This window comes from Rhea americana, unplaced genomic scaffold (genome assembly GCF_003343005.1).
Source record: "Rhea americana isolate MKP2758 unplaced genomic scaffold, rheAme1 scaffold_301, whole genome shotgun sequence".
NCBI classification, from domain to species: domain Eukaryota; kingdom Metazoa; phylum Chordata; class Aves; order Rheiformes; family Rheidae; genus Rhea; species Rhea americana.
The window spans coordinates 472049-487850 of NW_028186426.1; the positions used below are offsets into that span (position 1 = coordinate 472049).

The following is a 15802-nucleotide window of genomic DNA, read 5'->3' on the forward strand; positions in this document are numbered from 1 at the left end:
ATCTTGATTTTATTGATGCATTCTGCACAACAGCGATCTAACTCACATCACTGCAGTGTCAGGTATGTGACTGTACCTACTGCTTACAGTAGCTGTCACAAAAGATAAACAATGTTTTATTAGAAGAGCTGCAACAGTTCCCCTACTGCCCACAGAATCCTGAGCACAAATTAATTCTAGGATCAAGGCCATCATTTCCTCTTTCTTGGTCAAAATTGTTACACGGAGACCTGTTTATTGTGTGCAGCTACCACTGCCCCTTAGGAGTCTGCAGGTAGCTCAAAGAGGGCAGATCTGAGCTGTGGTAACCTYTAACAGGGTGTTAATGATTAGGGATGAGCAGTGTTGGGGTGGCATTGTTAATGCTTTTGTTATCACAGCTAGATGAGGAAGAGGACATTTATCCRCAGCCTCAGGGACTCAAGAGTAAATTGCTCAAAAATCTCAGTGTTGTAGGTAAAGGGGCAAATGCGGAACAGCTTCAAAAAGACTGAAACATGATATAACCTATTCACATCAATTTTGGGGGGAGGTGGAGTTCAACAACCCAGCCAATACATACCTATACTCTCCTTTACATTAGTAGTAAATTAGACTTGCAAACTGCCAGTGTGTTACTAACCCACTCAAACATAGCAATTTATGACTACGCAGCAATTTTAACAAGCTAAATTGCACCACATCCTTTACACTGTGTGATTCATTCACCAAGAATGTACAAGGACAGGGACATCTCTGACTCCTACTTTTCAGAAAGAAGCAACGACTTGCAAGTATCAGCATAGAAAGTAAACAAATATTCAACCAGTCAGTAAATCGAAACAAATATCACAAGAGTTCATAAGCCTGAGCTCGGGACAATAGGCAACAAAGCCTAAATTTGGTTATTCATAATAAATACACAGGATTAAAAAAAAAAAAAGAAAAACACGAAGACAGATAATTGTGGGACCTATCTGAAAATGAATTGGAGTAAATCTCCTACCTGTTTATTGAAATTCATCAGATGGATTAATTCACTGTGAATTGTTTATTCAGCTTTAGCTATGAGGAAACATCCTTGGAGGGGGTGAAGCAGGAGAGGAAAACCCTATGGTATTTGCAATGCCTTAGGAATAAACCTTTGAAGAGAATTAATTAGATTTGTATCTATAAGTAGAATGGAATCTGCCCATATAAAACTAGAAAAAATCTGCCTGATTTTCCARTCTATGGGCTCTTTACCCAGTCTATGGGTTCAAACCTTATTTGCATGTGCATACACAATTATTTGCCAGAAAAAATGGCCATGGATTTAAAAATAAAGTAATTTTGTTGTCACTGCATTGAAAATTTGCCCTCCTCTGACTCAGTTCTCAGACTTCTCAGCCATTAGCTCACCCTAGACTGTTACGAAATTGCTTTCAGGTGGGGGAGAGAAGCAAGCTGTTTAACCCTCCTAACTTACCGGGTATAGTAGGATTCCACACCCAGGGTTTCTCGCACGCTGGAGATGTACAGTTCCAGTGCTGAGGTCGTTACTGTTTGCAGAGCCATGCTGTTGGCTTCAGGGAAGTCCCCAGCATTCTCTGTGAGGCTGTCACCCAGATAATACTCGTGAAACTTCAGGATTCCTGCAAGGCACCAAATCATGAGGTTATTGCTGCAGGGGAGGGAGAGCGTTGCCAGTGACTGCCCAGAGAAGTGTTACAGTCCGTAGCATTTGGCAACTGCAAATCTGTGCCATATCTCCACAGGGTTTTTACAGCATTCTGTATTATAGCTTTGCTTTTAAAATCTGTTTTTGCACTTTGCAGATGATGGCTCAAAGGTATGAAGGCCGAAGAGTGCTTTTATGAGACGCTCAGAAGGCACTTGACTATTGCAGCAGCCTCATATAAATTAYAGAGCAGATGTTTCTTACAAGCATCTACCACAGTAACTCACATTTCAATAGCTGCACATGAAAAATATCTATTAATATTCTCTGATCATATAAATTGCACAAAGCTCAACTATTAAACAAAATTATTATTACAGCAGAACTTCCTCATGTCTCACAAAGATTTCATTTCACTAATTCACATGAAAATACATTATATACAAAGAAAGAAAAAGGTGGATTAATGTATATTAAAATATTAAAAGTTAGCATTTCACAATAGGCAAACCAGATAAAGGGCACTCACTATTTTAGCAAGAATTCAGCTGTTACTGCAGATAAAACCTTCCTTCACTCAGACTGGCATATCCTTCCTGATATGATTAATTCTACAGTACCACWGCCTGTGATCAGCAGTAAAAGGCTGCTCTGGATGCCCTGCTTGAACTGACAACATAAATTATTAAACCTGTTAACAAAAGCTGGGGAATAAAGAATAAAGCAATTCATTCCACAGCAAGATTGGCAAATACAGTGAAAGACCCAGTTAAGAGGTTCTGCGGGCACAATCTCAGTGGGATAAGGAAGATCCTAGGCTGCCACAAAAGCTACTCTCTCCATTTATATCAAGGAAACTGAGAAGAAATCATGATGACTGTGAAGTCTGGTGGCAAATCATGTACTTCTAATCAATATAATTTTAGTGCACTTAATTTAATTTCAATACTATAGAACTATTACTGTGCAAACTACAGGACTAAAGAGGCAATTAGTGTCTGGATGCATGGCACAGTGACACCATCTTACCCTTATATACGCAATACTGGAAAACACCTCAAAACCCACATCTTCCAATGACTGTTACCTCATCTGAAATCAGGCATTTGTGAATGCTTGCTTCCCTTCCCAAAAGCATTTTCAGTGCAATTGAAATTAGTGCTTTTTATCTCTTTAGCTTTGTCACGGTGAAGGCTTATAATTATTAAATTATATCCAGAAAGAACTCATGAGAATTTACAGTCATCACTTTATTAGATAATGAACAACATCTGCCTCCAAAAAGCAATCCTCTTCAAATTAATCCTCCCTGCTCCTCTATGATAAGTGTTTCCACATTCATATGAGCAGAATTCAGAGGATCAGACAGTTCAATGGCATATCAGGATATGGGGAGCCCTTCTGTTCTCTGGAATCCACTTCAATTGATAAATGTCAAAAGCTTTTGGAGGTATAAGGCACAGAAATGTAATTAAAGTAGGGATTCTTATGCATATAAGAGTCTTACAGAGCCAGCACACTAGGAATCCCATTACTGCTCTGCACTGCCCTGTGGGAAATGCATAGCGTGGAGGTTGAAAAATAGAAATATTAAACACCTGAAACACTTCCCATCTCCAGGTGAATGTCAAAGCTCTGAATGAGCACTTCTATCTGAATATTGCCAGAGCTATACCAACAGTTGCCAGTCTCCAGCTCCAAGTTAAAGGACAAATTCAACCCAAAGGGCTCCCTCCCACATTTGTTCTGGTCCCACATTTATTCCTGGCTGCAGGATTCCCCCTTTGTAAGGCTTGCTCATAGGCTCTCACCTTCGAAAGGACCCTACCTGCCCCAGGAGCCAGCAGCCAGCTGTACAGATAACCTGCAGCCAGTGAGTAGTAGAGAACAAGTCCCCTCTGGCCATTCACTGTCTCCAAGACTTGATCAATGGTTACTGGAGAATAGGGATCAGAGTCCTGCTGTCCAGTCTGGCGTTCCACAAGCAGATCAGCAAAAGCCCTTGTTCGTCCTCTCTCTGCCACTGCTAAGGCTTCATCATGGTGACCTAAAAAAAAAAAGAATTGTATGTCAGCAGATAAAGCTTGCCCTCAGACCTCACACTAATGTGGTCTGCAGTGCGCTGTGGAGAAAACAGGGACAGCTGTTATCCCAACCAATACTAAAATGTGAGGAGGTAAGGTAACTTATGTCTGGTAACGTAAGGAAGTAGGGTACTTATGTCTGGAAACACTGGTCTCTGCACTGGAATAGTGTCCCACAGGTCATCTCGGCTGCAAGYACTCACATGATGAACGGGAAAATGAGTCACAGAAAGGAAAGGGAAYGGAAAATGAAGCAAGAAATCCCTGCAACCCAAAGCAGAACATCCCTATTCCTGTCCTGGCAAACAAATGTTACGCTGCCTGGGGCAGGCAAGGACTGAAGACAGTATTGTGAGCTGTATCTCTGAAGCTTCAWTCTGTCTCTGGTGTGGGACTGGAACTCAGAGTCTTAGCATCCGATGACACCCCTTACCAAGGCTGACAAGAACTCGCTGCAGGGCCTGATAGGAGGATGTCTGCAGGTCGAAGAGTGATAGCTTGTAATCTGTACTCAGCTGCACCTCGTGTCGGATGGTTTCAAATAGCGCCGAGGCCCGGTAAAGCTGGGAGGAGAAAACAGCCATGGTGATTTTCAGCCTTACAGACACAGCACATACACCACTGGCTGTAGGAGCAGAAGTCTCAGGCAAGGGAGGTTTGCCCCAAACAGCCACTCGAGGTGGAAGCATCCCACGTAGAGAAGAGGTAACTTTGGAGCATGCAGAAGCGTGAGCTAGGACCAGGCAGGGGCCAGAAGCATTCAACTACCGACACTTCAGTTTAGGGCAGATGCATAACACGCAAGTCATGGCATTCTTGGGAGGTAGAACCAAATTAGCCAGAGCAGTGCTGTGCATGAGGCATCGTGCATGGAGGACGTAACACAGGAGGACTGGAAGTACACAGAGCTGCAGTTCCCCCAGGATGCACTGAACATTTCCTCTCTTGAGGATTGGAGAAGAGAAGCCAGCAAGCATGGGGCAGACCACAGCGTACCTGGTGTTGAGACTCCTCCAGGTTCCCACTCGCCCAGAGGGAGAGGCCCAGGCCATGGCGGATTTTGGCTTCATCTTCTCTGCGACCCAACTGCTCTGCCAGCCTCAGTCCTGAAAAGGAACCAAAGTAAGCGAGAGCCAAAGGAAAAGTTGTGGCTTCTGCACCAGGGTGAGAGCATTTCTTTTGCCTCAGCCTGGCAGGGCTACCAGCTTGCAAAGGAGCCCCTGAGGGCCTCCAAGGCTTTTGTCTTAGGCAGCCATAACTGCTGAGATGCAGAGTGCTGGGACACTGATGAGGGCAGTGGCTGCTCTGCATAGTTGCTCTAACACTTGAATCTGCACCAGCACCAGAGGTGCCTAAGCAAGTAAGAGAGCACCGGGAAGAGGAGGGAGCATGGATCAAGACCTGCTCTAAGTTAAGAGAGCAGTCCCCTGAGACACACAGTAAGGCCCAGCCAATTTTGCACCTTAAAAGCCCTTTAGACAATCAAAATCATACTAAGCTACAAAAATTGCCAGAGAAGGGACCTCTTGCTACATGTCTTGTTCTCACTTCCCACCAGCTCTCCCCAGCTGCTCTTCAGCCCTCTGGCAGCCCCTGCATAGTTTATTTACTGAGCCAGAACAGCCGGCTGGATTCTGCCATGAACTACTTGGAGTTTTGTTTCACTTCCAGCAGCTTTCTCTGTGTCATCCTCCATCCCACCACGCTTCAAACCTCCTGCCTCTATGGGTCCTGCTGACAACACACACATCTCCTAATGTTCACAGCAGATTTTATACAGGCTGGGAAAGAGAAGCCCTGGCCATGACTGCAAAGCTTAGCAGCAGCTAGCATTTACAGACTCCTTTCAGGAATTTTACATCACATCAGCAGAAAGAGATGTATTTAATTTCTTCCCCTCCAATTTAATTGAACTTTCTCAGCATATTGGAATCCTGCCAAGATCAGTTTCAGGAAATCCTGATTAAATGACGTAATTAATCTTACAGCTTACAGCTTCATATACTTGATCAGCCATCCCCTTGAACAGATGCTGCTTCTACACTGGACTCTAGCTGCAGCAGAGGCTGAGGGCTGGTCCTGGGTAGGCACTCAGCAGCAGGCAGATGGCTTCCAGATTTTTAGAACTGTGCCTACATCACCACTCCATCCAAACACAAGGTCTTACCACTCACAACTTAGAGGACACTCACCTTCCCGGTCTCATTCCCACTTTAGCTTGAAAAGAAAAGACAGGAGGCTAACAGCAAAGCGCAGCTCAGCACTCATCACTTTGGGACTACTCTCAAGAGTGTCCAGTACAACCTGATGTGACTATCCCCAAGCCARCACCTGGTTTACAGTGTTATGGATACAGAAGATTTACACTCTCTAGGCTCAAACACAGTCAAGCTTTATAAAGGGGCTCCAGCAGGTGAAGTCTGGATTCAAGTTCAGAGCTAACTGAAAAGCCCCCAGGAGGCACAAACTGTGCTTTGTCCTCAGGATACCAGCAAGACACTGACTGATGCAGTTTGACATCTATAATAACTTGTGTGGCACAGCCACTCACACAAACTTTCAACAACAGCTATGGATATCTGCAGGAGCCTTTGCATCAAATGCCACTCAACACATCTTTTAATTTCATGTTCACACTACTTCATGTCTATCCTTTTCTTYAGATTTCCCTCCTATTACCTTGCACCTATTGTTACATGCAATGTCGGGTAATTCAGCCTCCTACCTTCTTGTAGATACATCACAGCCTGAGAGTAGTTCTGCAAGGCATGATGAGTCCTTCCTAGACTGCTGTAAGACATGGTTTTGGCTACTAGGTCATTCATTTGTGCTGCAATGCTGAGATGTTGTTCCTGATAAACAACTGCTCTCTCATACGTGCCCAGGGACTCATAGGTCAGGCCCAGGTTCCCATAGGCCCGGCCTTGACAGGTGGGGTTGTTGGTCTCTTCTGCAATCTGCAGGTCTAGCTGGTGATACTGCAGGGCTGTGTCGTACTCTCCCATTTGCTGGTAGACTCCACCGAGGCCACATGCAGCATCGCTCTCCAGAGCTCGGTCCTTCATCTCCCGAGCAATGTTTAGCTGGCGCTCCAGGCAAGAAATGGCTTGCTCATAGTTCCCCAACTGGCTGTGCAGGCTTCCCAGCTCCCCATAGGCTTGGGCTTTGTTAAATGCTTCCCCTAATTCATGTGCCACCACAAGCCGCTTCTCAAAGCACACCAGAGCCTGCTGCAAACTCCCCATAGCCCTACAGAGAAAGAAAACAGCAACATTTATTTTACCAATACTCACCTGAAACAAAACACTTTGTCACTTCCTCCAGAGACCTCATCTCCATGGCCACGTCAAACCTTCTAAGCACAGACCAATGTTCCCCTAAGAAGCCATCCCAGCACCTTTGAATCTACCTCCTTCCTTTGCTACCCTAAACATTCATAGCTCTAAGGGCAGAAACATGACAGCTTCATTATTTGAGACTAAATTTGAGTAACACAGACTAAATTAGTTTCTTCTCAGCATTCAGGACTCTGTTATTCAGTCCTATGCCACATCTCCATACATATTTCAAACAGTCACACAAACACATCCCATCCACAACACAGTGCATTCATCTGTCCTCATACTAGACACCAACCTGTCACACCTCCCCCTTTGATGATGAGTAACATAGGTGAGTCTGCACTCCTCTGCTTGGCTCAATCTCTACCACATATCTGCACAGTCCCTTACAAGCTGCCCAAGTTCCCCTTTTGTATGCACACTTCATCCCTACAACCTACATCTCCCACTCTGTCACACTCAAGTCCATCCTTATTCACCTTTGTGCACTTCCACATGCTCCCTAATTAGCATGCACCCATCCCCACACTGTGTAGCAGCAGTGTCCTGTGCTGGTGCACACGTTGAGGCCTTTGTCTCACATTGCAGAGGGTCTGAGACATGTATCTCATGCTCCTCCTTCTCTATTGCACCTGTACTTTCCCTCTATACACCAACACATATACCACAGATCCCTTCCAATGAACACACGTTCATCGAACAATAAACACAGTCACTGCCTCTTCCCTMTGCGCACATCCCTAACAACCTACTGGCTTCCCATGTCTTCATGAACTCTGGCACAACTCACTGTTTGAAGCCTGAACACCAGATGGGCTCACAGGCACTCACTGGACCAGGGCCATGCAGGCTATGTGCAGTCTGCAACACTTGGCATTACTGAACAACAGTCGCCTTTCTGGGTGCTTTCTCTCATTCCATTCCATTGCTTTTCATTAGAATACATAATGCAGTGCTCCCGCCTCACATGCTCATTACCTGTGTCCATTGCCCAGGCCTCGATAGGCCTTTGCCTGATCTTGCATACGGTTCAAACTTTGAGCCACAGACAGGTACTGTTCATAATACTTTATAGCTTCCTCAAAATCTCCTAGAGCTTCATAACAATCTCCCAGGTTCCCATACGCTCGGCCTCGATCTAACACAGATTCATTTCCACTGAGCTGCTGCARCATGGCCAGTTGTTGTTCAAAATAGCCAATAGCTTCCTCCATGATGTTCATGTTCATCTTGGTAATGCCCATGTTACCGTAGACTTGGGCTTCTATGCTAGGGTCCTTCAGTTTCTGCCCAAGCTCCAACTGTTCTTCATAACACTTAAATGCCATGGTGTACTTCCCAAGTGACATATACACTGCAGCAAGGTGACCATGTGCTCTGCATTCACCTGGCATTTCTCCCAGCTCCTGGTACACCTCTAGTTCTTGCGTATGGTAGCCTAAAGCCTTGTCACACTTCTGTATCATCCTGTATGCAGAGCCCAAGGCCGCATAGGCACTGGCTTCCAGTCTTCTGTCTTTAACATGATGKGCTAAGCTTAGCTGTTGTTCATAAAATTTTATTGCACCATTTACATCTTTCTTACAGACAAAAATATCCCCCAAGTTCCCCAGAGCTCGGAATTTGGCTTGGGAATTGTTCAGAGACTGGGCCAGGGACAACAGGTACTTCTGACACTCCTCTGCTTTGCTGAAATCCATCAAGGCTTTGAAGGCCAAACCGAGGTTGCAATAYGCTTTGGCTTGGCTCAGCTTGTCATGAAGATCCTTCGCTAAGGCAAGATCCTGCTCATAGTACTTTACAGCTTCTTCATAGTTTCCAAGACAGTAATGGGCATAGCCAAGGTTATGGCAAACTTTCCCTTCCCCTTCCATGTCCTGCAGCTCTGGGGACAAGCGGAGGTATTGTTCATAGTAAGGAGCTGCCTGTACATACTCTCCTCGTGAGCAGTGGAAGTTGCCCAAATTGCTCAGGGCCCGTGCTTCACTCTGGATATCTCGTAGTTCCCGAGCAATGTTGAGGTGATTTTGGTAGTGCTGCAGAGCACGGTCATGAGCACCCAATGCTTGATAGGCAACTGCTAAGTTCCCATGTGTGGATGCCTGAGAGGCACGGTCATTCACTTCCATAGAAATCTGCAGCTCCTGCCGATGGTACTTCACAGCCTGGTCATACATGCCCAGAGCATTATAAGCGTTGCCCATGTTGCCATAAGCCCTGCCCTGGGCAGCATAATCACTTAGCTCCTGAGCTATGGACAGATGTGTCTTATGTAGCCTCAGTGCAGTATCATAATCACCCTTCATCTGGTGGATGATTCCTGGGGGGAAAGAAAAACAGAAACAGGTTCAGCAAAAACACTGCACCACCTTAACCCTTCCACATCATCTAATTAYGCCAGGACCTTTCTGCAACCCAGCCCTTAGCATCCATGCTCTGGCCCCTTCTCCAAACTCTCAAACTCAGGCATCCCCACCCTCTCCCCACAGCACCCTGGTTGATAATCGGCACAGATGACGCAGAACAATCTTTCTCAAATGAAGGGGCTCCTGGTGCTGAACAGGCAAATCCCAGAGGTGGTTTTCTATTGCACATGAAATGCATATTCTCCACAACAACTGGACAATTTGACCCTATGCAATGCCCATCCTCTTTCTGAATTACACTACCATTTTTTCTCTTCAGTGACACCTGGCAACTCTAGAACTACACATTCAAATAGCAAGAATACTGCAAAAAAGCATTCATCTTTCAATTTCACTGAAATCTCCCTGTACTTGTTATAAGACATGGGAACAGCAGCTCTAAATCTAATTTCTGTGTATGATGCAGTATTTCGTTATCTTTTATGTCATATCCTCCATTATGAAAGTCTTCCTGTGGCTACAATCCTAATACAGTCAACCTCTCTTCGAAGAAGGCTTTATCCACACCTGAGGTATCCACACCCTCTAAGTCTGCAGTAACTGGAGATAGTTAATCGTTACTGCACACAGTACTCAAGATTAAGGCCAGTCTTCAGTTTATGTAACTGTTTTACAACAATTTGTTTTCCCCACTCTGCTTCTCATACTTCAAACTTCAGACTACACACATATAGAGGCACACGGTATCTCTCCACTTCCATGCACACAATACTACATTTTTCACCCAGAGCATGGAAGGAAGGAGAAAGTATGTTGAATTCTGTATCAGAGGCCAGGCATGGCTCTGGACACTCTCAACTCACTCTCATGGCCTTTATCTTCTGATGATTTAGACCAGCACAGAGAGGTYCCTTAGGGAGTCCCTCCAGTAGAATATAAAAGATAGTCCTTATTCCAAATCCCGTGGCACCACTGAGGTATCCTGAATATCAATAACATCTTTGAGGTGTTGTGGCCCCTGTCACAGACCTCTAAGCTGGCAGAGGTCTACAGGGAAGTTCAGAAATGCCTGGATGCTTTGGAGGCACAGTCCTATTCACTATGCTTGAAGATGTGGAAGCAATAATTAAAATAATCTATGCTAAGGTGTCTCAAAAAGGCAAGCATCTTTCCAACCGACCTGATAAAAATGAAAAAAATATATTGAATTACAGCTTACACAGTACTGATCAACAAAGGCCAAATGTGGTAGAACTTCCTGTCCACACAAAATGCTCTCATACAGCTGCAGCAGCACAAGAAAGATGTGGAGATGGTGACCAGGAGATGCATCTGGCTGAGCTCGTTACTAAAATATCTGTTTGTAGCACAGGTCTGAACTCCTGAACTCCCACATGGCAGTCAATGCTGTGACTTGTGCATTAATGAAACTCTGTGTTTGCAGGACATGTGGCTCCTTTGAAAATGCTCAAGAACAGGCCTGGAGTTCCAGGTGCTACTGAAGGAGGCACCACACAGCAMAATTACCTGATCCTGGAAGACAACTTCAGGTGCTTCACTGCCCCTAAAATAAAATAATTTCCAACTTCTGACTTCATATCACTATGACCATGAGAAGAGATGTGCAGGGTCAGAAGGTAGTTGTCTTCCCTAGTCACCAGTAATTGCAGCATGCTGTGACAGGCACCGTACTTCAGCCCCTTCTTGTTTTGTACTCATGAACAGAAACATGAAATAGATGGCTTTCCAAGTGAGGCTGGAACACAATGGCTGAAATTTGCTTCCCCGAAGCAATYTGGACAACACATGCATTTTTTAAATCCACGTAGGACTGAAAATCCAAACTCCGTTATGTGAACATGAACATTCTGGCTGGATTATCTGTATTTCTATCACAGCAAGTTATTCAGAAATTCTACTCACTTTCCTACTACCACAATGCTTCAGGACAAGGCAATTTAGAAAACAGGAGCAGAATGAAAAAGGATTGAAATAATGGACACTTGGTTGTTAATGACAATTCTTTCCTTTTTTCTCTCYCTCTCCTTGCACTGTWTATTGCAATCAAAGCTACAGACCATAACATGAGGGACTGGCTTCCTGGCATCTTTAGTTAAGCTCCGAGCCAACTTTTGTCCTAGCTCTGCTGCAGCCCTGAGGCTCTGACCGATCATCTTCTGCCACTAAACCTCTGGCTGACGTGAACTAACACTTCACTCTGATAAGGTAAGGGAAGGCAGCAGGAACAACAATTGGCTAAATTAGCTAACTGACCTTCTTACAGGGATATCAAGTGTGCTGTAAGCCGTCAAAGACAAGGCGAGTAYTTTTGATGCTCCCTCTCCCACCCAGAAACATGGCCACTCCAGGGCTCAACAACACAGCTGCACTGCAGCACACACAAATTGTTAAGAGGAAAGCACCGACTTCTGTAGGGAAACACAAAGGGTAATTACAAGGGATGGAACTGGGTCTGGATGCTAAGCTAAATAATTTACAGACTGCGGAAAAACAATCACTGCAAAGGTATCCTGTTGCTTTAGGAACTGTAAGAGATGGAAATTAGCTACATTTCTCCCTTTAAAAAGCCAGAGGTTCTCAAGCTGGAAGTGAGCAGCACCAACACTGCTTCAGGAAGAGGCTCAAGCTCCCCAGCTCCATTTCCAAAACACTTTGTTTTCCCTTCAGCCAACCTCTCGCTGTGCCTTGACTCTGCGAGAGCCTGTCCCACCAGCGCAGGCAGCCAGGCCCTTCCCAGGGTGACACAACGCAGCAGGCCCTGTGCACCRGAGAGCTAAACATACGGCTCACGGAAAACCACATCCGAAAAACCCAAAATATCTGGGTTTTCCAAAATAAAGGAACTAGTAAACAGTCCCTAACCTCTTCTTGCTAAGCGGACAGATTTTTCAAGGAGCTGAGACACAAAGGTTCTCCACCAGAGCCACTCTCTGTCTCCTTTGAAGAATCAGGTGTGGGAAAGCAGTCAGCTAGCAGTGTCACTGAAAGGGATGGAGAGAACAGAAAATAGGTTAAAAACAAACGGGGGGTTTCTGACTGCCTAGACAACCCCTGGTTTGATAAGATGCACTGTTCCCTCACACATGCACAGGGATGCACATGAAAAACATGGTAATTAAATTTACCAGCACTTCAGTAAAGCATCCAGTATTGCCTCATATGGGAAATTATTAATTAAGAGTCAGAAGGCAAGAGATCAGGACAAACCTTACTTAATGTTCTTACTGGCAACATTGGCACAAAGGAAGTGAGTGCTACAGTGAGATCTGCTGATGAAACACAGTCAAGAAGCACAACTAGTACAGAGGAGGATTGGATTATTATGCAGGAAGGATTGGACAAATCTATGTACTAGAGAAGCAAGAATGGGGTGATGAAATTCAAAACTAAAATGCAAAGACATGCACTTTAATTTATGTATGTCCACTAAAGAAAGGCAAATGTGAAGCCTGGCTGGATGCAGAAAAGCTATGAAAAGCTTCTGACTATCAGAATRGTAAGGTCTCAAACAGCCCTACAGTAGGACAGTAAAGCAAATAAAACATGACTGTCAAAATGGCACTTGGTTAGTTCGTGAGTCATAGTATTAATATTACAACATGGCATGTGCAACATCAGGGGGCTGGATCCAATGCCTCAGGAGGCCTCTTCCAGTGCTCTCTGATTACTCAGACTCCTCTGGGACCCCCGAGCTTCACTATCCTTGAGATAGGCACCCTTCTCCTGCCACAAAGTTCATCATCTTATTTCTCCATCTGAGCCCTCTCATCTCCCTTGGACCAAATTTCTGGCAGCATTAGGGGATGTTACTCTTAATTTGGCAAACACTCCCAGCCGGCTGGACAGAGGAGGAAAAATCTTTGGTATCCAAGGTCATTCAGGAGGCCCTACTGAGGAGGCAGAATGCCACAGCTGTCCCAGCCCAGCCCCAAAGCTTAAGCATGTGGAAGAGCCTCCATTTCGTTGTGAGGAAAAAAAAGCCAGTGCATAGCAGTCACCATTAAAATATCATAACAGGTCAGGAGTTGTGTCCCCAGAGCAGGAGAGCTGCATGGTCAACGGAAGGCAACACCAGCGCAAAGGGCTGTGCTCCCTGCCACTGCCCAGCCTCTCTCCCGCCAGGTGGAGGAACGTACGGCAAAGGGATGGTGACTGACTTGGACACGAAGACTATCCCATCGACACTTCATTCTGTACTTAATGAAAGATAAGAAAAAGGGTTCCTGGGGCTGGAGATGAAAGGAGTTCCTGCCCCTACTGTCTCACCTGAAGGGRACAAAATGAGAGAAGATGATGAAGAGTCAGAGACAGTCCATGGCTTTGAAAGTCAAAAGTCTGTCAAAGAAGTCAAATTTAAACCAAGGGCTGGGGTAGCAGATTGCTAAAGCAGAGGCAGGGATGCAGGCCTACAGAGAAGCGATGGATGGAGCTTCACCCTGAACACCATATCCACAGAAATGGTTGCTGTCTCTCACAAGCCAACTCAAGCAGATTCCCAGAATTTCTTCTGAGAAATMTAGGTTGCTTTTGGAGAAAAAACGAAACAGAAACAAAACAAAAAACTGGTAGAAGATCCTCTACAGCATTTCCTGGTACGTTTTCAGCAGTCACCAGTAGAGATTCCAAAGGGCAGCCAGGAAGGGGAAAAATTCTCACTCATATCTCAAAATCACCACCTACCAAACACATTCTCTCTCTGTGCATCCCTGACAGACAAAACTGAGGTTCACAGATGGATGAGAAATGACGCCTTCACAGTTCTGTATCTTTTAGTCAGCCTCGTCACTGCCAAGAATGTAGAAAAATATTGAGCAAATATTTACCAGGAAACACCCGGGACAAAGCCAAGCAAGTGGCATAACAGAGGATAAAGCTGTGATCTTGTCTCTGGAACCTGCTATGGCATTAATTTGCTAGAGCCACAGCTCCAGCATACATCTGTGCTGGTCACATGAGGAAAAAGGATCCAGAAATGTGTGCCCAGCAGTGTGCTGACCCATTCTTACTGCTATGATCACTGGTTTCAAAGTAAAGGGTAGTCTCCTGCCCAGCAGCTGGCCAACCAGACTGCACCCTGGAACATCACACAGAGGAGATGGTAAATAGACCAAATCCAAATGGACAGGAAACAAAATGGTCAGATAGCCTTTATTGCCCTATACAGTATAAAGCAACACCAATGGTGTAAATGACATTCATTCATAAATTCTTTTCCTTTAATCATCTTGATGATGATGATAAATACWGTTAGAACTGGGTAGCCATAAATCTGTTTAAGACATGAGCAAAAAAAGTCATACCAGTTGTGCTCTGCCTATGTAAATCACTGATTTTTCAAATCAGGTAATGAATGGGGAAAGGGAGGGGGAATGTTTCAGACTGATTTGAGGTCAAGGTGTTTGTAGTACCTAAGATGGAGCCAGGCCTGAGATTACAGCAGAAGAGAAAGGCAGCTTTAGCATGAAAAAAATCTCTGCAAAAAATGTGAAACCAGTGAACTGTTTTCACATTCGAAATCTTGATGTGGTAAAATAAAACATGGACTTTTTGTGTTTTATTTCATTTCATGGTGAGCTGAAAAATAAACAAAACTAACATAATCTGAAAGAATTTTAAATGTTTTGAAGTAAAAATGCCTGAAAATACCTTTTCTTAGTGGAAAAAAAAAAAACTTTCTTCAAACAGAACCAGAATTTCATCCTTTGCATCACTGTCCTTAGCCAGTGAGTTTGCTGTGATGATTAAGAAAAATTAATATTTTCTTGCGCCTACTTGAGGGTAATATTCCTTCATCCTAACCAGGCATCTCCCTCCCCCTGACACGATACATCCACAGCCAGCATCCGCTGCCCAGACAGGCACCTTCACTGCTTGGTGGTGTCACAACTTCAGCATCTGCCAGGGCATATTYGACAAAAAACCTCCCCCCATATGTGATATACATTATTCACTTCTAGTTAGTTACATATGTTATTTGGGGATTTGTAATTATGATCAATGAAAACTAGCCTAAATTTTCTAAGTTTGCCTTTACTTTGCAAATAAGCAAGGTGTCAGGGAGCAGTTGAAGCATACACTCCTTTCCTGTGATAYAGGCAGCCTGTTCAACGCTTTTGAGCAATGAGTACGTGAAGATGCTCTCATAATTACAAATGGATGCTAAGCACTGAGAGAGAGACTTTAAACTGTGTTTTGCTAGTAATCTCAAGTCTCCTCTCTGCATCACAGTAAGAATTCTTGAGAGCTGCAGAGGCTGAAAAGCTCTCTGCATGGAGCCTTGGAATTCGGAAACACCATCTGCTTTGCAAAGGCTGACAATCTGAGACTTCTGGTTAAACTCCAGATCTCCTT

General features: G+C 44.6%; 1 protein-coding gene across 2 annotated transcripts in view; it reads right to left on the reverse strand.

Moving 5' to 3' along the window:
- The window catches only part of TTC28 (tetratricopeptide repeat domain 28), a 209791-nt gene that overhangs the window by 38949 nt on the left and 155040 nt on the right, over positions 1-15802 (reverse strand). For both annotated transcript variants that reach the window (XM_085309724.1, XM_085309723.1), the window contains exons 6-11: positions 8043-9384; positions 6449-6972; positions 4720-4829; positions 4157-4286; positions 3468-3686; positions 1448-1613 (exon numbers count right to left, since the gene is read on the reverse strand). In XM_085309724.1, coding sequence (XP_085165850.1) covers positions 1448-1613; positions 3468-3686; positions 4157-4286; positions 4720-4829; positions 6449-6972; positions 8043-9384 — 2491 coding nt within the window. The remainder of the gene's footprint in view (positions 1-1447; positions 1614-3467; positions 3687-4156; positions 4287-4719; positions 4830-6448; positions 6973-8042; positions 9385-15802) is intronic.